We start from the raw sequence: 25653 nt of genomic DNA, 5'->3' as shown, positions 1-25653 counted from the left end.
TAAGACCAACTCCGTAAGGGTTCACCTTAGTGCAATCAGTGCATACCATTACCAAGTGGAAGGTAAGCCGATCTCAGGACAGCCTTTAGTTGTTCGCTTCATGAGAGGTTTGCTTTTGTCAAAGCCCCCTGTCAAGCCTCCTACAGTGTCATGGGATCTCAATGTCGTTCTCACCCAGCTGATGAAACCTCCTTTTGAGCCACTGAATTCCTGCCATCCGAAGTACTTGACCTGGAAGGTCATTTTCTTGGTGGCAGTTACTTCGGCTCGTAGAGTCAGTGAGCTTCAGGCCCTGGTAGCCCAGGCTCCTTACACCAAATTTCATCACAACAGAGTAGTCCTCCGCACTCACCCTAAGTTTCTGCCAAAGGTCGTGTCGGAGTTCCATCTGAACCAGTCAATTGTCTTGCCGACATTTTTTCCCCGTCCTCATTCCTGCCCTGCTGAACGTCAGCTGCACACATTGGACTGCAAGAGAGCATTGGCCTTCTATCTGGAGCGGACACAGCCCCACAGACAGTCCGCCCAATTGTTTGTTTCTTTTGACCCCAATAGGAGGGGAGTGGCTGTAGGGAAACGCACCATATCCAATTGGCTAGCAGATTGCATTTCCTTCACTTACGCCCAGGCGGGGCTGGCTCTTGAGGGTCATGTCACGGCTCATAATGTTAGAGCCATGGCTGCGTCGGTAGCCCACTTGAAGTCAGCCTCCATTGAAGAAATTTGCAAAGCTGCGACGTGGTCATCTGTCCACACATTCACATCTCATTACTGCCTGCAGCAGGATACCCGACGCGACAGTCGGTTCGGGCAGTCAGTTCTTCAGAACCTGTTTGGGCTTTAGGATCCAACTCCACCCCCCGAGGGCCCTGTTTGTTCTGTTCCAGGCTACACTCTCAGTTAGTTGGTAAATTTTTTAGGTCAATCTCAGTTATGTCCTCGCCGTTGCGAGGCCCAATTGACCATGGTTGTTGTTTTGAGTGAGCCTGGGGGCTAGGGATACCCCATCAGTGAGAACAAGCAGCCTGCTTGTCCTCGGAGAAAGCGAATGCTACATACCTGTAGAAGGTATTCTCCGAGGACAGCAGGCTGATTGTTCTCACCAACCCGCCCGCCTCCCCTTTGGAGTTGAGTCTTCCCTTGGAGTGTATTGTCTTGCTACATACTGGACTGGCTGGCTCGAGCCGGTTTCGGGCGGGAAGACGGCTGCGCATGCGCATGGGCACGCGAGGACTAGCAAAGGCCTTTGCTAGTAAACTTTCCGATGGAGGGGGCTGCCGAGGACGTCAACCCATCAGTGAGAACAATCAGCCTGCTGTCCTCGGAGAATACCTTCTACAGGTATGTAGCATTCGCTTTTTCTGCAGAGGCTTCTGTTCTGGAGATAGTGCTATTTCTAGTTGGACTTTGTTTGGTACATGAGAAATAGTCAAGCTTTAACAGCCTGAAGTACATGTCTTGTGATCAGCAGTTGCCAGGGTTCCTCTCTTTTAGTGGAAGAAGGCTCTGCAATAGATGATGAGCATGATTACATGAATTCTTTATTGAATCAAACATTTCTATGATTTCTTCAAGCAGCTCTGTGCAATGCTTACTTTTTTTGAACTTCTATGTGCTAGGTCCAGTGAGACTATGACCTTGTTTCTTATGGGCTGTCGAGTAGCATATTTTTGTAGCGCCGGGGGGTGTACCCAGTGGTAATCAGGCAGTGCCAGGCACTGCCTGGTTAGCACGGGAGCCCATCACCTGGGTGGCGGTTAGGGCTCCCTCCCGAAATGGCTGTGCGGCAGGTGCTTTACTTGCCGTACGGCCATTTCCTACAGAAAAGAAAGACTACTCTTTTACCAGCTGCAGTAAAATGGGACCTTGGCGCACATCAAAAACATGCGCTGATGCCAGCGCAGGCCCCCTGTGGCCACAGCTTGGTAAAAGGGGCCTATAGTTATGTCCTTTTCGTCCAAAAGTGCTACCTTCATTCTAGGTAGGTTTAAACTTCGTACTTTCTTTTTCACAATCAAGCATTTCAACAGAGGTTCAAAAGTTATTTCTTTGTTGCACATCTCTTGAGGTAGCTTAGACTATCCAACAAATTTTGAGGGTAGGGCACGTTTTTACCTCCTTTCCATGAAACAGAAAGCTGTAACAAAGTGCTAAATCTTTTGCCTGGTACTTTGCAGATATGTTTCCTATCCTGTTTACCGGATATGTTTTCATCTTTGTGGTTTGGTTGCAAGCGTTGCTTCCCATCCATTTCTGCAGAGTGGAAGCTTACACTGTCTTTCTCTAAAGTTCCACCTATCTTGGGAAGTGCTTTGCTACATCCCACAGGTTCTGGACTGGTCTAGTGAGTATGCTAAGAAAGGAGAAATTAGGTATTACCTGCTTTCCTTTAGTCTCATTAGACCAATCCAGAAACCTGCTCTAGTATATGTTTATTTTTCTAACCGCTCTAATTCTCAATAATCTTACCTTTTCATTACAGTTTTGAGCAGGTTAATTGCATATTCAACTTTTAATTTTCTCTAGCGGTTGAATTTTTCCAATTTTGTTATCGACGATAAGATAACAGGATTAATCAGACCAAATTTCTAGCCCAAGGAAGAGCTCAAGGTCCATTGTTTGGTCATTTGGTTATTCAAAATGTTGAGCATTCTAAGGCTGCACAGTACCTTTGAGGGGGTGAATCACACAGAACTACTTTGTTTCTCTGTCTCCATCTATTGGTCAACAGGCATTACCCACAGGTTCTGGACTGGTTTGGTGGAACTAAAGGAATGAAAATTAGCAGGTATGACCTAATTTATTCAAAATGTACAACTGGTACTTTTCTCTGCAGATTTTATGCTTGGCAGTAATTTTCTAGGGTTGGGTCTGTGGCCTGGCTCCCATTCAGGCAGAGTGCAGAAATGAAATACTTGATATGCTTGGAACTGGAGGGTTTTGCATTCCATCCCTGGCTCAGCAGCACTAAAGATTTCAGTTTCAAAAAAAGGCTTCTCTTCCATGTCTTATCGGTTAGTTCCTGGAGCTGTGGACTGAAATAAAAATATTTAAGCCTGATTTATGATCTTCTGCCTTTAGAGGAAGGGAGAAAAGCATAAAAGTGATGACAGTATTGTGTGCAATTTTGGTAGCTGCATCTCAAAAAAGATGTCGCAGAAAAGGTACACAGTCGGTTTGGGCAGTCGGTGTTGCAGAATCCGTTCGGGGTTTAGAATCCAACTCCACCCTCCTAGGCCCATTTCTGTTCTGTTCCAGGCTGCACTCTCACTTAGTTGTGTTTCTTTTCAGGTCAATCTCTGTTATGTCCTCGTTCATTGTTTTGAGTGAGCCTGGGTGCTAGGGATACCCCAATCGTGAGAACAAGCAGCCTCCTTGTCCTCGGAGAAAGTGTAGATACATACCTGTAGCAGGTATTCTCCGAGGACAGCAGGCTGATTGTTCTCACAAACCCACCCTCCTCCCCTTTGGAGTTGTTCTAGTTCTCTGTTTTGCTTTTTATTAAACTGAGGGGGCACACTCGCGCCGCGGGCGGGAAGCCATTCGCGCATGCGCAGTTCGCTCTTCCCCCCCCGCCGGTGCGTTCTAGAAAGTTTTTGTTTGCTTAGAGATATGCTGGTCTCCTGGGCCGTCGCAGACGACGACCCAATCAGAACAATCAGCCTGCTGTCCTCGGAGAATACCTTCTACAGGTATGTATCTACACTATACCTACTGGTGGCTTATTTTCAGCAATTTTAATTACATGTGCACATGAAAGAACACACAATGTATAGTTATTGGTGCTGTTTATATCTGCAGTGTGCCATTTGAAACCCATTATACATATTTCTAATGCAAAGAGCACCACCTGCAAATGCCACCTAACCCATAGGGTTAGAATCACAGGCTTAATTGTGTTGTGAGTGCCTCAATCTAATTTGACTTCTGAGCTGAAAAGCCTACTATATTTAGCTTACTGAGCCAGCAAGAGCATCCATTGTCCTCTATGTTCAGCTTTAGGTCTTTATCGTATGTTAAAGTGAAGAAACTATTTTATTCTCTTCAGATCACGATGGTGGGAGACTTGAAACATGGCCGTACTGTGCATTCACTCGCCTGCCTGCTGACTCAATATCGTGTGAATTTGCGCTACGTTACACCCCGCAACCTGCGCATGCCCTCTGATATCATACACTTTGTGGCCTCCAAGGGGATTAAACAGGTAAATAGCTATTTTGGTTTTGATGGTGAGAAAATTCTGACATTATTGCTGTGAGATAAAAGCAGCAGCTGATTAAATGCAGGTAGAAACAAACTGAATCAAATCAGCAAGACCGCCAAATAGCTTTCAAAATTATATATTGCATAAGACCTCAACACTGTTGTGCATTGATTGAAATTCTATCTTGGGGGTATGGTTTCACAATTTTGTGAAACATTTTCAACTTGTAAAGCGTGTTTAGACACAGAAAATGGCTCTCTAAAATTGCCTAGGCACACACTCACATGAAAAGTAGGTGCATCAAAACAAAGGACTGATTGATTTTTATACAGTATGAAGGCAATTCTATAAGTAGATGGCTTCATTGAGGCACCCTGCTCTGTGTGGTGGGAGCTGATTCTATACAAGTACCTGGGCACCCAAGTTCCTTTATAGAATACAAGCATAACGCAGTAGCAGAGCACCTAACATTTAGGTGCCCACAGTTAACACCAGCCATAGAGCTGTAGTTGTATAATTTTTCTTCTTCCAAGCTATTACCATAACATCCTGTAAAGATCTTGATGTTCTTGTTTCATCACTCATGACCTGTTTATGATGCTCACATTTTATTTGGGAGGCGCAGCCAAGGGAAAGGAGAGTAGAAAGATTCATTTAGAAATGATAAATGGTATAAAGCTTATAATTCTATCACTTAACTTTTGCTCTGTTGATTTTGTTTGACATGATACAAATCAGCAAACCCTGGCATCTCCTGACAGTGCAGTTTTCTGCTCCACTCTACCATATAATGTGGTGTAATCTGGGGTGCACTTCTGGTGTGTGGTGTAATATGGTGCAGTGGCGTAGTGAGGGACGATGGCACCCAGCCCCTCCCCCCAGAGATGGGGAATCTCTTTACTGCCCTTCTCACCCCCCCCCCCCCCCCCGGTACCCCTTAAATCCTTCTGCTGTTCACTGGTAGCAAGCAGGGACTCCTATCCACTGCTCATGCCAGCTCGATCCTTCCCTCGCTGCCAGCAAAGAATAGAAGGATTTAAGAGGTACCAGAGAGGTGGGAGAAAAGATGCCGGGAGTCTTCAGCTGGCAGGGCTTGCGGATCCCCACCAGCCACATCGCTGTTGTGTTGCTGTTGGGTGGCACTCCTGCTAAGATGGCACCCAGGACACTCTGCCCCCACCTACCCACCCCCTTTATGCCACTGATAACGGTGTCATACATGACAGTACAGTATAATAAGACTGATACTTCTCTCTCTGGCAGGAAGAGTTTGATAGCATTGAGGAGGCGCTGCCTGACACGGATGTTTTATACATGACTCGAATTCAGAAGGAAAGGTTTGATTCTGTCCAGGAGTACAATTCTGTGAGTATTAGCAATACCAGGGCAGGGGCTATAAATAAGAGCTTTGGAGCATGCTGCTGCATGCCTCCCACACTCACTAAACATACCACATACGATAAGTTCTGTTTATCAAATCATTTTCATTTATGCTGTCTGTTTATGTCCATCGAGTAAGGGGATGGGATTTGAATTACCGCTATTCTATGGTTTAAATCAAAGTGGTTTACATATTATATAAAGTACTTATTTTATACCAGGGGCAATGAAGGGCTAAGTGACTTGCCCAAAGTCGCAAGAAGCTGCAGGAGGAATCAAACCCAATTCCCCTGGTTCTCAGGCCACTGCACTATCCACTAGGCTACTCCTACACTAGTAATTTTATTTACTGGGTAAATTTACATGCCATATATTTGCTGAGTATTCAGAAACTTCCACTTACAAGCCTGCCCTTATTATTTCTCAAACAAACATCAAAATACCCAAATAAGCACTTCTTTTAAAAGTTGTTGTTATTAAAACTTCTTTTAAAAGTTGTTGTTATCCCTTACCTAATCTTTAAACAGTAATAACTGTACTTGTTATCATGAAATGACTGCCTATCTTCTCTTACCAACATTCAAACTATAAGAATTGTACCTGTTATCACGAAATGATTATGTAATAACCACACTCTGTAAGCCACTTTGAGCTTGCAAATAGGTGGGAAAATGTGGGATACAAATGCAATAAATAAATAAAGACCATCATATAAGAAACAAAATTTGCTTTCAAACAAATGAATAAAGCCTTCCAGCAATGCTTCAGATTCTAATCATCGATCCCATCAACCTAATTTATATAGAATCTCTTATCAAAAACTTTCTCAGTCTATCTTCAAGCAATATTCTATTCAAAAGCATTAAAAAAAACATTTTTATCATCTTCTGCTACAAGTTCTCTTCAGGTCCCTCTGGAATTAAATCTCTCTATATAAAAAGCAACACCAACATTCTATGAAGCCTCCAGCCGGAAGTGTGAAGGGGGCAAGATATCCGGTTTCCCTATGAGTGTCTGCCCCGCCCTCTCTGTAACACAGTCAGTGAAGGAAAACAGCAGAGCAGGAAATCAAATCGCTGGCTCTGTAACAGTGAAGGACTCAGAGGGGGGAGGGGAGAGAGGCCAGAGGGCAGGGACACACACACTCCCACATGCACACAAAAGAAAACATTGCTAGCCCCCGTTTCATTTGCATCAGAAACGGGGCTTTTTTACTAGTATATCTGATATAGTGACTACTAGGGCTACTTTATTGGTATCTTTTTTTCCACCAAGACCAGGGACTCTGTTCTGAGACTATATTTTAAGACTCCAGATACCTCTTTCATGGGAGAGAAAGTACAGGTGTTTCCTGGTGTCTCTAAATGGACGCAATCTAGACGGAAGAAGTTTGAGTTACATGCTTCTGTTATTGGATTTCCTTGTAAATGTTACATTACTTATCAGAATGTTTGATACATTTTCTATGAACCTTCTCAAGATTTTTTTCTTGAAGGAAAGGATGTAACCTCTGTTTGATCTCCCCAGGGAGTTCTCATGATTGTTCAAGATAACTGTGTGTAATCAGGATCAGTGGGATTGAGAAGTTTTCTTATTGCTTCTGATTATTTTCTTAAAGAATATCAGTCTTTCCATGGATTTACTGCTTTTGGATTCTCCTATGTGGACTATGTTTAAGATTTTCATTTTTCTGATTTTGAATATGTCAATTTCTTCTGTTTATTAATTTGAAATTCTTGTCAAAGATTATACCTTTGTTCTACAATTGAAAAACATTTTTATCAAGCAGTTAGCTTATAACCAGCTGACTCCATATTTAATATAGAAAAATCTAGATGCTCCAGTTTCTGCAGACTGATTTCACCAGCTGTAAACTTCAAATCATCCCCAGAGCCTTAAACATCACTAGCTTTTGGAGGAATAAAGATCACCCATTATTTCCCAGTCACATTGTCGGTCTTGTATATTCCACGCGTTATGGACATAACCAAGTGCTGTGTCCTAGTGAATGCCTAATATCCTACTTAAATGGCCTGAGGAGAGCAGAGCTGTATGCCTTAAAAAATGTATTTGATCCAGCATTTTTGTGATTGAATCCTCTCAGAATTAGAGCACTCAAAATACTTGCATATGATAAAGGTGCTGACAAATTGTCTCACTTTTGCAGCCTATTACATCAGATGCTTTGATTGGCTGATTTACTTGATTCACACTGACTGGTGTTTGTGACCTGTGTATATATCGGAACCTACCACTTTGTGAAGAAGCCATGCTTCATTACAGAAAGTGTTATTTAAAGGTTGATGGAGAAGAAGCTTCCATATAGCTGTTTAGAAAATGCACCTTTGTGGTGTTGGTGTGTCTCCTTATTAAAGTCTTTATTTATAAATTCAATTTTCCACTACAGAGTGTAAATACGCCAGGGGCGTATCTGGACTCCGGCGGTAGGGGGGGCCAGAGCCAGAGGGAGGGGGCACATTTTAGCCCCCCCCCCCCCCCGCCGCCGCCCCCACCGCCACCAATGTGACTCTCTCCACCCCCCTCCCGCCGCCAACCCTCCCCCGCTGCCGTTCTTACTTTTGCTGGCGGGGGACCCCAACCCCCGCCAGCCGAGGTGTGCTTCCACCTGCCGCTGCCGTAAAAACATCTTCTTCAGCCGGCGGGGGACCCCAAACCCCCGCCAGCCGCCCCGCGGTGTTTGAAATTCATCTTCGGCCTCCGTGGCCGTGCTGCTGTGATAGGCGCTGTTGAAATCCACTTCGGAGTCTGACGTCGCAGCACGTACAACGACGTCAGACTCCGAAGTGGATTTCAACAGCGCCTATCACAGCAGCACGGCCACGGAGGCCGAAGATGAATTTCAAACACCGCGGGGCGGCTGGCGGGGGTTTGGGGTCCCCCGCCGGCTGAAGAAGATGTTTTTACGGCAGCGGCAGGTGGAAGCACACCTCGGCTGGCGGGGGTTGGGGTCCCCCGCCAGCAAAAGTAAGAACGGCAGCGGGGGAGAGTTGATGGCGGTAGGGGGGTCCAGGGCAAAATCTGCGGGGGCCCAGGCCCCTGAGGCCCCACGCAGATACGCCCCTGAAATACGCAATCGGCATTATTTCACAAATGAAATTCAAAATACAATTAAATAATTGAAAGAAAAATTCTTAACAGCCTATTTGTCCACAAACAAAGAAATTGGGTTCCAAGAATTCAAAAATTCTAAAAGAAATTAAAGACTACTTTAGCGGTTGCTACCTCGGGTTATCGACCCTAGCCTGCTTTTTATGGAGGGCATACAACATTCACATCGGCTCTAGCATCAAGAAATTCTTTAAACTGTTTTGGGTCTACAAACTGAAACTGTTTACCCTCAAGCAATACATTACAAATACAAGGAAATCGTAATACAAAATTTACTCCCAGTGCCAACGCTCTAGGGCGCTGCTCCAAAAAAGCCCTGCGCCTTATTTGTGTGGGCCTCGAGAGATCTGGAAAAATTTGAACCTTTGAACCCAAAAACAAGTTTTCTAAGTGTCTTAAGGAAAGTCTTAAAACAGCATTGCGATCAGGCTCCAATACAAAAGTAACCAGCATAGTTGACCTCTGTGTAATTATTTCCAGTGAACTTTCCAGGAAGGAAGTAAGATTCATTCCATCCCCCACTACTGGGGGGTTTCCATCAGTCCCCTTCGGATTCCATATATAAAAGGCTCGTGTAATGGGGGGTAGTGAGTCTTTGTCCAATCCAAGAATGTCCACCATATATTTTTTTACCATTTCAACAGGAGGAATTAAAGGAGATTTGGGGAAATTTAGAAACCTAAGGTTAAGTTTCCTAACCTGGTTCTCCAGGTATTCCATTCGCTTGTGCATGAAATTATTATCTTTAACCAATGCAGTCTCCAAATTCCCCATTTCTTGAAGCTCAGTATTCACTTTATCTAATTTCAAGGATTGCTGTGCAGTCACTTGCGCTTGGAGCAACGCAGCTTCAGACAAAACTTTAATATCGCCAGTATTTTCTTTCAATGTGTTCTGCATAGAAACCTGAATGCCATAAACCATGTCCCACAGTGACTCAAGTGTCACTACTGCTGGTCTAACCACGCCACTAGAGACTGGGAGAGATTGAGGTTGGGCCTCAGCTTGAGATAATTTTGAAACAATGTCTTGAGGTAATACCTGTGAGGCTAATTGAATTAGCTGCTCTCGGCCATGAGATCCACTCTCTGTAGCTGCAGACCTTCCCTCTAGCAGGTTCGGTTGAGCCACTTCGGCTTCCATCGCTGTTCGGGCTGCAAACAACTCTCTCCCAGGCTGAGGCGGAGCAATACGATCCACAGGGCTCAGGGAAGCCCCGTTAGGACTCTCAATCGACGGCAGTGCGTCGAGAGTTGCAGTGGGGGTCGAAGTTCCCCGAGGCCCCGGTTGTTGCTTTGAAAATGGCAAGGTCGTCTGCTTCAACGTTGGGATGGCCTCAGGAACCGAGGGATGTTCCTTAACCTTTCCCCTTCGCTTCCCCAGAAGCACCAACGGAGCTGAAAACCTCGACTGCCTCAGGAGCAAACTCAGGTGCGTCCGCTTACAACGCCATCTTGGAACCCAAGCACCGGTGTGTCTCCTTATAAAATGGCATGTCACATTTTTGGTTGACCTGGCCACTGATCAGTAACTCCTGTAGAGGTGGAAACTGTGGCATTTAAGCAAGATTAGTTGAGGATCTAGTAAAACTTGAGAGAGAGGAAGGAAACCCTGCCTCCCGTTGCTGCCCCACTTGACCATCAGCCTGTGGTGCGGCCTCCGATGCTGGTGCCATATGCGGCCCTGGTGTCGACTGCCACCCAAGCCAGCACTCCCTTGTTGTTGGTGGAGGAAGCTTCACAGGAGTCAAGACAGGAGTCTGAAGGATGTGGTTCCTCAGCACCGAGGCAGGTTTGGTCTCGACTCTCCCATCGGGAAGGTACTGTCTGACACCAAAGAGAAGCACTCATGGGATTCAGAGGAGGATCCCAGATGCTTTTCCTCAGATGAGTCTTATGGGATTCCCTCTGAGCCCAACCCTCCACCTGAAAAGAGAGTCTCCTCTAGAGAGCCTTTCATTTCCATCTTTTGTAAAGGAAATGGCTGATGCCATTCCATTTCCTTTGAAAGTGAAGAATGAGCCCAGGGCCAAGGTGCTCGAGGTCCTAGACTCTACACATCTGCTCCTAAGGAGGCTGTGACTGCACCTGTCCACAGGATACTCGAGGAAGTCAGGAACTGGGAGTCCTCTCTGTCGGTCCCTGTCATGCCCAAGAAGATTGACACCCAGTATCAGCTGCACAGTGTGCCTGGTTTTGATAGGCCTCAGTTGCCTCAAAATTCCATGGTGGTGGAATCAGCTCTCAAAAGAGTCAGGAGTTCCAGGTACTATGCCTTGGCAGCCTCAGTCAGAGAAGCTAGAACCCTGGATTCTTTTGGGGAAAAAGATGTACCAGGTTTCAGTGCTCATTTCCCATACACAATCTTACCAGCTTTTCATGAGCATCTACTTGCGAAACTCGGTGCGCCAGCTGTCGGACTTGGATGAGACACTCCCTTCGGAGCAGGCCAAGCATTTTTCTCCGAGGACAAGCAGGCTGCTTGTTCTCACTGATGGATGACATCCACGGCACCCCCTCCAATCAGAATCTTCACTAGCAAAGACGTTTGCGCGGCCGTCTTCCCGCCCGAACCGGCTCATGTTCGTCAGTCTTCTTTTGTCCGCGCTCGGAACGGTCGTGTTTTGCCGCCGTTTCGTGCCCCTCAGAAGACCTCACGCGTCTTTTGTGTTTCTTTCAAAAAAAAGAAAAAGAACCCTTTTTCCCGTATTTCTAGTTTTTTCCCAATGTAAGTTTCCTTTCGCTGTTGGCAGCGGCCTTGTTGGTCGCCCGCACGGGTTTTTCTTACTTTTTTTCTCGGTGCCTCTTGACATCATCGCGAATTTTGATTTCGCCGGCGCGATTTTTCCGCCCATGACATCGAAGCCTTCCAGCGGCTTCAAGAAGTGCACCCAGTGCGCCCGGGTAATCTCGCTCACTGATAGGCACGCATCGTGTCTTCAGTGTCTGGGGGCTGGGCACCGCCCGCAGGCCTGTAGTCTTTGTGCTCTTTTGCAAAAGAGGACTCGGGTAGCGAGATTAGCCCAGTGGAACGTTCTGTTCTCCAGCGCTTCGACGGCAGCAGCATCTCGAGATTCGTCGGGTGCATCGGCGTCGGCAGCACCGACGTCTTCGGAGATCGCATCGACGTCGACTGCATCGAGGCGTCTTCCTCCTGCATCGTCGGTACCGAGGCTTCGAAAGAGTGTGTCGGCGTCGGTGGTACCGGGACCCCCTCTTGTGCTGATGTTGTCGGACGGTGGTGCTTCGTCTGGAGTGCAGGGGAGGGCTGTCCATTCCCCTGCTGGTGGCGGTGAGCCTTCGGGTAGGTCTCCTCCTGCCCTGAGAGCTCCTGCGATACAGCCCCCCCCCGGGATCGACCATCTTCGGCCCCGGCCCCGAGGAAGCGACGTCTGGATTCAACGTCCTCCTCATCGGTACCGGGGAGCTCCGGTGACATGCTTCGTTCGAAGAAGCATCGTCACCAGTCACCTTCCCGACTTGGTACCGGGAGCTCTGGGTCGCCGAGGGAGTTGGCATCCAGCAGGCATCGGCACCGGGAGGACCGCTCACCCTCCATCCAGGAGGTGTCTGTGCGCTCTACCCCGGACAGCCCGGTACCGCCTCCATGCCCGGAACAGATTCTGACCTCGACGCCTGCACCGGCTTCTCAGTCTTTCTCCATAGCCGCTCTGCACGAGAGTCTCCGGGCTGTTCTTCCTGGCATTCTGGAGGATCTGTTGCGCCCTTCTCCGGTACAGGGGGTGCTTTCGCCACCGGTGCCGTCGAGTGAGGCGACAGCTGGCCCTTTGCCCGGGGTGAGGTCCCCGGTACCGGTGCCGCTTGTGGTACCGGTTTCGGCTGCCTCCCAGGTGGACTCCCCGACGACGTCGGGGGAGGGAGCTTCGCCGCTGCCAGCCAGGGAGTCCACCTCTCGACGCTCCCACCGTGGCCGTGGTTCCACGGAGTCGAGACGGACACGGCTTCAGACACAGGTCCGTGAACTTGTGTCTGATACCGATGATGAGGCCTCGTGGGAGGCAGAGGAGGACATCAGATATTTCTCTGACGAGGAGTCTGATGGCCTTCCTTCTGACCCCACTCCCTCCCCTGAAAGACAGCTTTCTCCTCCCGAGAGTCTGTCTTTCTCGGCCTTTGTCCGGGAGATGTCTACAGCCATCCCCTTCCCGGTGGTTGTGGAGGATGAGCCAAGGGCTGAGATGTTTGAGCTCTTGGACTATCTTTCTCCACCTAAGGAAGCGTCCACAGTACCCATGCATCATGTCCTGAAAAAGACATTGCTGGCGAACTGGACCAAGCCACTAACTAATCCCCACATTCCCAAAAAAATAGAATCCCAATATCGGATCCATGGGGACCCAGAGCTGATGCGCACTCAGTTGCCTCACGACTCTGGTGTGGTGGATCTGGCCCTGAAGAAGGCTAAGAGTTCTATAGAGCATGCTTCGGCGCCCCCGGGCAAAGACCCCAGAACCTTAGACTCCTTTGGGAGGAAGGCCTAACATTCTTCCATGCTCGTGGCCAAGATTCAATCTTACCAGCTCTACACGAGCATCCATATGCGGAACAATGTGCGTAAGCTGGCGGACTTGGTGGACCAGCTCCCTTCTGAGCAAGCCAAGCCGTTTCAGGAGGTGGTGAGGCAGCTGAAGGCATGTAGAAAATTCCTGGCCAGAGGGGTATTTGATACCTTTGATGTTGCGTCCAGGGCCGCTGCTCAAGGTGTGGTGATGCGCAGACTCCCATGGCTGCGTGCCTCCGACCTGGAGAATAGGATCCAGCAGCGGATTGCGGACTCCCCTTGCCGTGCGGATAACATTTTTGGGGAAAAAGTCGAACAGGTGGTAGAACAGCTCCACCAGCAGGATAACGCTTTCGACAAATTCTCCCGCCGGCAGCCTTCAGCATCTACCTCATCAGGTAGACGTTTTTATGGGGGAAGGAGGACTGTTCCCTACTCTTCTGGTAAGCGTAGGTACAATCCTCCCTCTCGACAGCCTGCGGCCCAGGCTAAGCCCCAGCGCGCTCGCTCTCATCAGCAGTGTGCGCCTCAGCAAGGCCCCTCAGCTCCCCAGCAAAAGCAGGGGGCGAGCTTTTGACTGGCTCCAGCAGAGCATAGCCGATATCAAAGTGTCCGTGCAGGACGATCTACCGGTCGGGGGGAGGTTGAAAGTTTTTCGCCAAAGGTGGCCTCTTATAACCTCCGACCAGTGGGTTCACCAAATAGTCCGGCAAGGATACGCCCTCAATTTGGTCTCCATGCCTCCAAATTGCCCACCGGGAGCTCAGTCTTTCAGCTTCCAGCACAAGCAGGTACTTGCAGAGGAACTCTCCGCCCTTCTCAGCGCCAATGCGGTCGAGCCCGTGCCACCGGGGCAAGAAGGGCTGGGATTCTATTCCAGGTACTTCCTTGTGGAAAAGAAAACAGGGGGGATGCGTCCCATCCTAGACCTAAGGGCCCTGAACAAATATCTGGTCAAAGAAAAGTTCAGGATGCTTTCCCTGGGGACCCTTCTTCCCATGATTCAGGAACAAGATTGGCTATGCTCTCTGGACTTAAAGGATGCTTACATGCATATTCCGATACTGCCAGCTCACAGACAGTATCTCCGATTCCGTCTGGGAACACGTCACTTCCAGTACTGTGTGCTACCCTTTGGGCTCGCCTCTGCGCCCAGGGTGTTCACGAAGTGCCTGACTGTGGTAGCAGCAGCGCTTCACAGACTTGGAGTGCACATGTTCCCTTATCTCGACGATTGGCTGGTGAAGAACACATCCGAGGCAGGAGCTCTACAGTCCATGCAGATGACTATTCGCCTCCTGGAGCTACTGGGGTTTGTGATAAATTATCCAAAGTCCCATCTTCTCCCAGTACAGAGACTCGAAGTCATAGGAGCTCTGCTGGATTCTCGGATGGCTCGTGCCTACCTTCCGGAGACAAGGGCCAACAATCTGTTGCCCCTCGTCTCCCGGGTGCGAGCGTCCCAGCAGATCACAGCTCGGCAGATGTTGAGATTGCTCGGCCACATGGCCTCCATAGTTCATGTGACTCCCATGGCTCGTCTTCGCATGCGATCTGCTCAATGGACCCTAGCTTCCCAGTGGTTTCAGGCTGCTGGGGATCTAGAGGACGTGATCCACCTGTCCATGAGTTTTCTCGAATCCCTGCACTGGTGGACGATTTGGTCCAATTTGACTCTGGGACGCCCTTTCCAAATTCCTCAGCCGCAAAAAGTGCTGACTACGGATGCGTCTCTCCTGGGGTGGGGAGCTCATGTCGATGGGCTTCACACCCAGGGAAGCTGGTCCCTCCAGGAATAAGGTCTACAGATCAATCTCCTGGAGTTACGAGCGGTCTGGAACGCTCTGAAGGCTTTCAGAGATCGGCTGTCCCACCAAATTATCCAAATTCAGACAGACAACCAGGTTGCCATGTATTACATCAACAAGCAGGGGGGCACCGGATCTCGCCCCCTGTGTCAGGAAGCCGTCAGCATGTGGCTTTGGGCTTGCCGTCAGGGCATGGTGCTCCAAGCCACTTATCTGGCAGGCGTAAACAACAGTCTGGCCGACAGGTTGAGCAGGATTATGCAACCTCACGAGTGGTCGCTCAACTCCAGAGTAGTGCGCCGGATCTTCCAAGTGTGGGCACCCCCTTGGTAGATCTCTTCACATCTCGAGCCAACCACAAGGTCCCTCAGTTCTGTTCCAGACTTCAGGCCCACGGCCGATTGGCATCGGATGCCTTCCTCCTGGACTGGGGGGAAGGCCTGCTGTATGCTTATCCTCCCATACCTCTGGTGGGGAAGACTTTGTTGAAACTCAAGCAAGACCGAGGCACCATGATTCTGATTGCTCCTTTTTGGCCGCGTCAGATCTGGTTCCCTCTTCTTCTGGAGTTGTCCTCCGAAGAACCGTGGAGATTGGAGTGTTTTCCGACCCTCATCACCCAGAACGAAGGGGCGCTTCTGCATCCCAACCTCCAGTCTCTGGCTCTCACGGCCTGGATGTTGAGAGCGTAGACTTTGCCTCTTTGGGTCTGTCAGAGGGTGTCTCCCGTGTCTCGCTTGCTTCCAGGAAAGATTCCACTAAGAGGAGTTACTTCTTTTTATGGAGGAGGTTTGCCGTCTGGTATGACAGCAAGGCCTTAGATCCTCGCTCTTGTCCTACACAGACCCTGCTTGACTACCTTCTGCACTTGTCTGAGTCTGGTCTCAAGACCAACTCTGTAAGGGTTCACCTTAGCGCAATCAGTGCATACCATTACCATGTGGAAGGTAAGCCGATCTAGGGACAGCCTTTAGTTGTTCGCTTTATGAGGTTTGCTTTTGTCAAAGCCCCCCATCAAACCTCCTACAGTGTCATGGGATCTCAATGTCGTCCTCACCCAGCTGATGAAACCTCCTTTTGAGCCACTGAATTCATGCCATCTGAAGTACTTGACCTGGAAGGTCATTTTCTTGGTGGCAGTAACTTCAGCTCGTAGAGTCAGTGAGCTTCAGGCCCTGGTAGCCCATGCTCCTTACACCAAATTTCAATCATAATAGAGTAGTCCTCCGCACTCACCCTAAGTTCTTGCCGAAGGTGGTGTCGGAGTTCCATCTGAACCAGTCAATTGTCTTGCCAACATTCTTTCCCCGTCCGCATTCCTGCCCTGCTGAACGTCGGCTGCAAACATTGGACTGCAAAAGAGCATTGGCCTTCTATCTGGAGTGGACACAGCCCAGCAGACAGTCCGCCCAAATGTTTGTTTCTTTTGATCCCAACAGGAGGGGAGTGGCTGTGGGGAAACGCACCTTATCAAATTGGCTAGCAGACTGCATTTCCTTCACTTACTCCCAGGCTGGGCTGGCTCTTGAGGGTCATGTTACGGCTCACAATGTTAGAGCCATGGTTGCGTCAGTGGCCCACTTGAAGTCAGCCACTATTGAAGAGATCTGCAAGGCTGCGATGTGGTCATCTGTCCATACATTCACATCTCATTACTGCCTGCAGCAGGATACCCGACGCGACAGTCGGTTCGGGCAGTCGGTGCTTCAGAATCTGTTTGGGGTTTAGAATCCAACTCCACCCCCCTAGGCCCATTTTTTATTCTGCTCCAGGCTACACTCTCAGTTAGTTGAATAAGTTGTTAGGTCAATCTCAGTTATGTCCTCGCCGTTGCGAGGCCCAATTGACCATGTTTGTTGTTTTGAGTGAGCCTGGGGGCTAGGGATACCCCATCAGTGAGAACAAGCAGCCTGCTTGTCCTCTGAGAAAGCGAATGCTACATACCTGTAGAAGGTATTCTCTGAGGACAGCAAGGCTGATTGTTCTCACAAACCCGCCCGCCTCCCCTTTGGAGTTGTGTCTTCCTTTGTCTTTGTCTTGCTACATAAGGGACTGACGAACACGAGCCGGTTCGGGTGGGAAGACGGCCGCGCATGCGCAGTGCGCATGGACGCGCGAGGGCTAGCAAACGTCTTTGCTAGTGAAGATTCCGATTGGAGGGGGTGCCGTGGACGTCACTCATCAGTGAGAACAATCAGCCTGCTGTCCTCGGAGAATACTTTCTACAGGTATGTAGCATTCGCTTCCCCAGTTAGTCAAGCAGCAGAAGGCGTGTCAAAAGTTCTTAGCCAGGAGCATTTACAACACTTTTGATGTGGCATCCAGAATCTCTGCTGAAAGTATAGCAGTGCACAGACTGTCATGTCTGCGTGTTTCTGACTTGGAACATTCTGTTCAGCAGAGGTTTGCGGATGCCCCTTGCTGGCTGGGGTGGGGGGGTGGGAATAACCTTTTTGCAGAGAAGGTTGAAAAGGTCGCTGACTAAATAAAAAAAACCACACCAATATCATCTCCTCCTCTCTCCCGCCGGGCGCCTTCTGCATCAACTTCCTCAGCTAGGAGGACTTCTGGCAAACCAAGGAGGAGTTTCTATTACTATCCTAGGTATAGGTACAACTCTTTGGCTCACCAGGCTACTCTGGCTCAACCCCGCACTCTCATTCACATCAATAGTGTGTGCCTAAGGCTCTTGCTGCTCCCCAGGCAAAGCAAGTGACAAGCTTTTGATTGGCTCCAGCAGAGCAGAGCCGCAGTAAAAGTGTCCATCCTGGATGACTTGCTGGTCTAGGAGAAGCTAAAAAGTTTTCACTAAAGGTGGCCTCTTATAACCTCCAACCGGTGGGTTCTTCAAATAGTCCGTCTCGGATATGCCCTCAATTGGCATCTCAAACCTCCAAATTTCCCACTGAGAGTTTGTTCATTCAGCTCTCGGCACAGGCAAGTACTTGCAGAGGAACTCTCTGCCTTTCTGAAGGCCCATGCAATTGAACCCATTCCACCAGGGGAAGAAGGGCATGGATTCTATTCCAGATACTTCTTTGTGCAGAAGAAAACAAGGGGGATGCGTCCCATCCTAGACCTAAGGGCCTGGAACAATTTCCTAGTCCGAGAAACGTTCAAGATGGTTTCCCTCAGCAACCCAGTGATTCAGGAAAATGATTGGCTATGCTCTCTGGACTTAAATGACTGCATATACTCACATTCCAATACTTCCAGCCCACCAGAAGTATCTTCGATTTTGTCTGGGAACACATCACTTTCAGTACCGTATGTTGCCTTTTGGCCTCATGTCAACTCCCAGAGTCTTCACAAAATGTCTAGCGGTAATTGCAGCATCGCTACGCAGACTGGGAGTCCATGTATTCCCATATCTCGATGATGGCTAGTGAAGAGCACCTTGGAGGAGGGTGCTCAGGAATCCATGCGGATGACTATTCGGGGTGCTTGAGCTACTAGGGTTCGTTTTAAACTACCCCAAATCCCATCTCCACCCTGTCCAACGATTGGAGTTCATAGGAGCCCTGCTTATCACACAGAAGGTTTGAGCCTACCTCTTGGAGATGAGAGTGGACAATCTTTTCTCACTTGCGTCCAAGGTTTGTGTGCCTCAGCAGGTCACAGCTCGGTAGATGTTGAGATTGTTGGGTCACATGGCTTCCACAGTGTACGTTACACCTATGACACATTTTCACATGAGATTAGCTCAATGGACCCTAGTCTCTCTCAGTGGTATCAAGCCACGGAGAGTCTAGAAGATGTCATCCAAGTGTCCCCAGAACTTGTGCGCTGTCTTCAGTGGTGGATCATTCGATCCAATTTGACTCTGGAATTTCCATTTCCAAATTACTGAGCTGCAAAAAGTGCTGACAACGGATGCATCTCTCCTGTGATGCGGAGCTCATGTAGATGGGCTTCCCACTCAAGGAGTTTGGTCCTCCTATGAAACGAATCTTCAGATCAATCTCCTGGAGCTTCGGGCGATCTGGAGTGCTCTAAAGGCCTTCAGAGATCAGCTATCTCACCAAATTGTTTTCAACCAAACAGAGAATCAGGTTGCAATGTCTTACACTAACAAGCAGGGGGGCACGCCTTCTGTGTCAGGAGGCCGTCCAGATATGGCTTCGTGCTCTCCAACATGGCATATTCCTTTGAGCCACTTATCTGGTGGGCACAAAAAATACCCTGGCCGACAGACTGATCAGGATAATGCAACTGCACAAGTGATCTCTCAATATGGACATAGCTTGCAAGATCTTCCGAGCTTGCCCCCCCCCCCCCCCCCCCAGTGGATCTTTTTGCCACTCAGATCAACCACAATTCTGTTCCATGCTTCAGGGCCACAACAGACTAGCGTTGGATGCCTCCCTCAATTGGGGGACAGGTCTTCCGTATGCGTATCTTCCAATACGTCTAGTGGGAAAAACTTTGTTGAAACTCAAGCAAAATTGTGGAACCATGATTCTGATCGGACTGTACTGGCCACGGCAGATATGGTTCCCTGTTCTGGAATTATTCTCCAAAGAACTGTGAAGATTGGAGTGTTTTCTGACACTCAGAACGAGGGGTCAGTTCTACGTTCCAACCTCCTGTCTCTGGCTCTCTCAGCTTGGATGTTGAGAGCCTAGAATTTGCTTCCTTGGGTCTCTCGTAGGATGTCTCCCGGGTCTTGCTGGCTTCCAGGAAAGATTCCACTAAGAGCTGTTACTCTTTTAAATGGAGGAAGTTTGCCATCTGGTGTGAGAGCAATGCCCTAGATCCTCTTACCTGCCCTACACAGACCCTGCTTGAACACTTTCTACACTTATCAGAGTCTGGTCTCAAGACCAACTCCGTAAGGGTTCACCTTAGTGCAATTAGTTCTTATCAACTTGTAGAGGGTAAGCCTATCTCTGGACAGCCTCTAGTTTGCTTCATGAGGTTTGGTTTTGTGAAAGCCCCCTGTCAAACCTCCACTGGTGTGATGGGATCTCACATCATTCTCACCCATCTGATGAAAGCTCCTTTTGAGCCACTGAATTCCTGCCATCTGAAGTACTTGCACTGGAAGGTCATTTTCTTGGTGGCTATTACTTCAGCTCATAGGGTCAGTGAGCTTCAGGCCTTAGCAGTGGATGCACCTTATACTAAGTTTCATCACAACAGAGTAGTCCTCCACACGCATCCTAAGTTCCTTCTGAAAGTGATGTCTGAGTTCCATCTGAACCAGTCGATTGTCTTGCCTACATTCTTTCCCTGACCTCATGCCCGTCCTGGCAAAAGCAGCTTGCACACTTTGGATTGCAGGAGAGCATTGGCCTATTATATGGAGCAGACAAGGCCCCACAGATAGTCCGCCCAACTTTTTGTTTCTTTTGATCCCGACAGGATGGGGGTCGCCATTGGGAAACACACAATTTCTATTTGGCTGACAGGTTTCATTTCCTTCACTTATGCCCAGGCTGGGCTGGCCATGGAGGGTCATGTCACGGCTCATAATGTCGGTAGCCTGCTTGAGGTCTGCCTCCATTGAAGAAATTTGCAAGGCTGCGACGTGGTCTTCAGTCCACACATTCACATCACATCACACTACTGCCTTGAGCAGGTTACCCAGTGTGATAGTCGGTTTGGGCAGACAGTGTTGCAGATTCTGTTTGGGGTCTAGAATCCAACTCCACCCTCCTAGGCCCGTTTTATTCTATTCCAGGCTATGCACTCAGTCAGATTGTATATAGTTGCAGGTTAATCTGTGTTACGTCCTCACCGTTGCGAGGCCCAATTGAGCAGTATTTGTTGTTTTTTTCATGAGCCTGGATGCTATCGATTCCCCACTTGTGAGAATTATAAGCCTGCTTGTCCTCGGAGAAAGCGAAGATACTTACCTGTAGCAGGTATTCTCCAAGGACAACAGGCTTTATATTCTCACAGTCCCTCCCACTTCCCCTTAGAGTTATCTCCTTTGTTATTTTTACTTTATTTTTTGCTATAGTATTTAACTGAGGAGACCACGTTCTTGTGGCGGGCGGGAAGGCACTCGTGCACGCGAGGTGGAGCACATCTCATGTTCCACAAAGCTCTTATTTAGCTATGATAAATGCCGGACCGGATGATGCGGACCAACGTCACCCACTTGTGAGAATATAAAGCCTGCTGTTCTCGGAGAATACCTGCCACAGGTAAGTATCTTCACTTTTCATAAAGATGGTGCTATGGTTTCTAAGCCTGTGAACTGTATTATTTTTACTAATGACATGTTTTTCTCCTAATTGACCATCAAATAGCGTCTGTTTTGTGTTTTAATTTGTTGCAGAGATTACTTTCTTTTTTAATTTAGCCTTGTAAAAAGAGAAATTGCAGTACCATTGACCAGATGCTTTCAAAGTTGGTGCTCTGGGCACTGATTGGTCCTTGAGTTCAAATCTAGCCAGCAGGTACTGGATTTTCTTTAGTCTCAGTGTAGGAATACAGAAGAGAGAGATCTCTGTCCTGAAACCCAAGGAAGCGTTAAGGTTAGATCCCTTTCCAAACCTTATAACACAGAACAAAGGGGTTCCGCATCCAGAACCCCGCTTTCTGGCCCTGATGGTGTGGTTCTTGACAAAATAGATTTAGCTGCTTTAAATCTTTCAGACGGTGCCTTTGGATACTCCTAGCCTCTAGGAAGCCACCTAGACAGAAATGTTACCGTTTCGAGTGAAAAAGATTTTCCCTCTGGTGTGCAGCCAAAGCATTCAACCCTACTATGTGTTCTGTTCCTTCCCTTATAGAGTACCTCCTCAATCTTTCTAGTTCTGGCCTCAGAGCACTTGAGTACTTTTAGTGCTTACCACTCAAAGGTTGATGATAAGCCAGTTTCTGTACATCCCTGGCTAGTTAGATTCATGAAAGGTTTATTCCATATTAAATCTCCTATCAAACCACCTCCACAGCTCTCATGAAACTTCCATTTGAACCACTCCATTCCTGTTCTTTGAAATTCTTCACTTGGAAAGTACTGTTCTTAATAGCACGCACTTCTGCCAGAATAGTAAACAAGCTTCAAGCTCATGGCAACACCAGGTTCTACCACAACAGAGTTGTTCTCCGAACCCACCCCAGATTTCTCCCAAAAGTGGTATCTGAGTTCCACCTTAATCAATACATTGTACTTCCTTCTTCCTTAAGCCACACTCTCATCCTGGAGAAGCAACACTGCATATCTTAGACTTCAAGTGTACTCTTATTTTATTATGTGGAGCGTATTAAACCTCATAGGAAATCCTCCCAAGTTTTTGTACCTTTCTGCTCTAACAGATTGGGAATTCCCTTCACCAAACATACTATCTTGGCTTGGCTGGCTAGCTGACTGACTGTATCTCCTACACATATGCTCATGCTGGGCTTTACCCTTCATGGTGTGTCACTGCTCATAATGAAAGAGCCATGACAGCTTTAGTAGCCCATTTCCACTCTGCCTCCATTGAACAAATTTGCAAAGCGGCAATGTGGTCTTCTATCCACACTTTCACATCTGGAGCAACATTCCAGGCAGGATGGATGGTTTGGACAAGCAGTCCTGCAAAATCTTTTTACTACTTGAATGTCAACTCCATCCTCCAGCCCTTTTTTTTTTTTTTTTTGCCAGGTTCACTTTCTACTTCAGTTACCAGGTTAATTAATGATATTGTGACCCTGGCAGCTACTGACTCCCACATGTGAGAATATTATTACAGATTGTCCTTGAAGAAAAGTTACTTATCTGTAGTAGGTGTCCTCTGAGGACAGCAGGAATATATTCTCAACATCTCTCCCACCTCCCTTTGAAGTCGTCTTCTTTGCTTTCATATTATACTGCTGCTCCCACACTCGAGCGTCGAGCAGGAAGGCACCTGCACATGCGCAGTGAGGGCACTGCCTCAAAGTTTTTTAAAGTGTTAGTGCACTATGGCAGTGTCCACACCGGGCTCCATGGGCGACATCACACACATGTGAGACTGTATGCCTGCTGTCCTCGTCAGACACTTTCTACATATAAGTAACTTTGCTATTTCTGAAATGGCTTGCATGAAACAGAAATCTTATCTAGTAAACATATCTGCTAAATTTCCTTTTTGCTCACTAGCTCTCTGCTTTTTTTTTTCTCTCTCTCTCTCCTGGTGGTTGTTCTTCTGCAGTGTTTTGGGCAGTTTATTCTGACACCGCACATTATGACCAGAGCAAAGAAAAAGATGGTGGTGATGCATCCCATGCCACGTGTCAATGAGATCAGGTAAAGGAGGAAAGAAAGACAGGCTAACATAGCTCTTATTTTTAATGTCAGATATGGGTAATTAGTCTTGCTTGTAGACCTTTTATTAAAAATAAGTTTACTAGTATTGTTGACCTTGTGAGAGTCCTCTTTACAGCGATACCTTGTAGGGCTTCACATCATTATCCACCAGGACCCATGAACTGAGCCAGTTCAAAGAGTAGTTATCTTTGTTTTCCCTACTGCATCCTTGTATTGTAGTAACTCTGGAGGTTGGGTTTCAGGCCCCTGGGGATGACAGCATTCATCCTGCACTGCAGTGTATAAAGAAGTTGTAGATGGCTCTTGAGAGTCTGTAGAGGGGTGGGAGATTTAAGTGCATTTATGGATTTAGACTTTGTATGTTTTGTTTTGTTTTTGGTTACAACTTTAAAGATGTTTATATGTAAAATTGTAATCAGCCGAGAGTGGCGGTTTTCCCCTAGCAAAACATATAATAAATTTCCACTGAATAAATAAAAATAAATCATCTTCCTTCACCACTGTCTGAGCTTAACCTTAAGCAGACTGGGAACAATCACAAGAAATTCAATATTTGTGGTCCTGAAAACTTAAAAAAAAAAAAAAAAAAGAAAAATACTTCTGCTATGTGGTACAAGCTTACCTCTGGTGTTCAATATACAGAAGAGACAAGTGATACATTCTCATAATGATATAATCATAGAAACCAGCTGTCTGTCTTGTCTTTTTTAAATCATTTGTGCCTTAGTCATTATTTTGTTTGCTTTTTTTTTTTTTTTTAGAGTTAGCATTTGTATTCATATGAATATAACTATTTAACCTACAGGCTTTAAAGGTTTATTGGCTATGGCATACACTGATTGAGAGTTAACACCTTCTCTAATCACTCTCCCACCTTGTCTAGTGTCGAAGTGGATTCTGATCCAAGAGCTGCCTACTTCCGGCAGGCAGAGAATGGAATGTTTATCCGCATGGCTCTGTTGGCCACAGTGCTGGGCAAGTACTAGAGGATGTGACCTATGTGTGCTAAGCTACACAACCAGGAGACCTGAATCTGACCGTTTCTGCATGCAACAGAACTGATAGAATGGAATGCAGCAGTTTCTTCTTCTGTCCTCCCACATCCAGTGACTGTGACCTCAGGGATTCCTAAGAACTAAGGCATATTGTTCACAAGGACTGCAAGCACAAATTAAGAGGGTCCAGATAAACTACAGAGACTGAAAAAAAAAGGGACAGGGGGGGATAAAGCTAGCATTGAGACATAACATTTTTGAAAGGGCTTAAAGGATACGCTCTCAAAGTCCTTCCTATTTAAACTTTTTAAAAAACGGCCGCTATCAAGAGGAAAGGAGCCTGTGCCACACATCAACTTGTATGCTTATTCACAAGTATCACCCACTTCAGCACACTCATTCCTATGCCCAGTGATGTGAAAAGACAGGTATTATCTCCTTTGTGCTGGAGGTTCTGGGTCATTCCTTTTGCAGGCACTGGAACAGCCAGCTCCCAAAACCATGGTTTAACCTAGGTTGAAAATGTTTTTGTGTATGAAAATGAGAAGGGTGATATACCCTATTTTGTATGGGATGGGTTTATAAAATTCACACATCTAAACTCAGGGATCTTCTGATGCCCCAGCATATGAACTGGTCAGTGATCTCCCCTCCTGTGCATATATTTAAGATATGGTAAAAGACAGTTTATCCAGACCCCTGGATGCTTTATGAAAACCTGATCAAGTGTTTTACAGTTCCGGACTGCATAGAAACCTTTAGTTGAACTTTTTTTTTTTTTTTAATACAAATGAATTATGAAAAGGGATTACTCTTGTTTCTTGTGAAATAAAGATTTTGCTGAATTCATCCTGGGTACACTTTTTGGCTAGGTGCATTAGGCATGATGTTCCCTCTTGGATAATCAGACAGGATGTGCTCTGTTCTTATTGTGGGCATTTCTCATTTTGTCCCTTAATACTCAGATCCTTTGAATATCTTTGTTTCCTAATACTGCCAATGACATACTCCCATGTGCACTTCTCTTCAGCCATATAATTGCTGTGTTCTGTAAATCATAAGATTACAGAAGTGTGACGAGGGATGACCAAGTAAGAGGAAATCTAGTATTATTTGTAGATGCTATTTTATAATATAAGCTGTTATAGAAGGTTTTAGGGGGTTTTGTTGTTTTTTTGTTATTGTTTTTGCTTTATTAAACAAATTGAATAATGAATGTTTTTTTTTTCCTTTATTCTGTATTTACAATTCAGAGCAGATCTTTGCACTCCCAAACCTTTGAACTGTATGTGAAAATTAGGTCTATCTTGAGCTAATTTTCTTTTCTTTAGTCCAAACAGATCAGTCCAGAACATTTGGGTTATACTCATC

The 25653-nt window shown here is 47.1% G+C and overlaps 1 protein-coding gene across 1 annotated transcript in view; it reads left to right on the top strand.

Annotated features, from left to right (window-relative positions):
• The window catches only part of CAD (carbamoyl-phosphate synthetase 2, aspartate transcarbamylase, and dihydroorotase), a 448399-nt gene extending 423812 nt beyond the window's left edge, over positions 1 to 24587 (top strand). Inside the window, exons 40-43 of the mRNA XM_030198598.1 lie at positions 4049 to 4204; positions 5468 to 5569; positions 23172 to 23266; positions 24171 to 24587. Coding sequence (XP_030054458.1) covers positions 4049 to 4204; positions 5468 to 5569; positions 23172 to 23266; positions 24171 to 24273 — 456 coding nt within the window. The 3' untranslated portion in view covers positions 24274 to 24587. The remainder of the gene's footprint in view (positions 1 to 4048; positions 4205 to 5467; positions 5570 to 23171; positions 23267 to 24170) is intronic.
• The last annotated feature ends 1066 nt before the right edge of the window (positions 24588 to 25653 follow it).

The sequence above is a fragment of the Microcaecilia unicolor genome, chromosome 3 (assembly GCF_901765095.1).
Source record: "Microcaecilia unicolor chromosome 3, aMicUni1.1, whole genome shotgun sequence".
Classification (NCBI taxonomy): domain Eukaryota; kingdom Metazoa; phylum Chordata; class Amphibia; order Gymnophiona; family Siphonopidae; genus Microcaecilia; species Microcaecilia unicolor.
The sequence above is the reverse complement of the archived record's forward strand: the minus strand, read 5'-3'. Positions and strand labels throughout refer to the sequence as shown.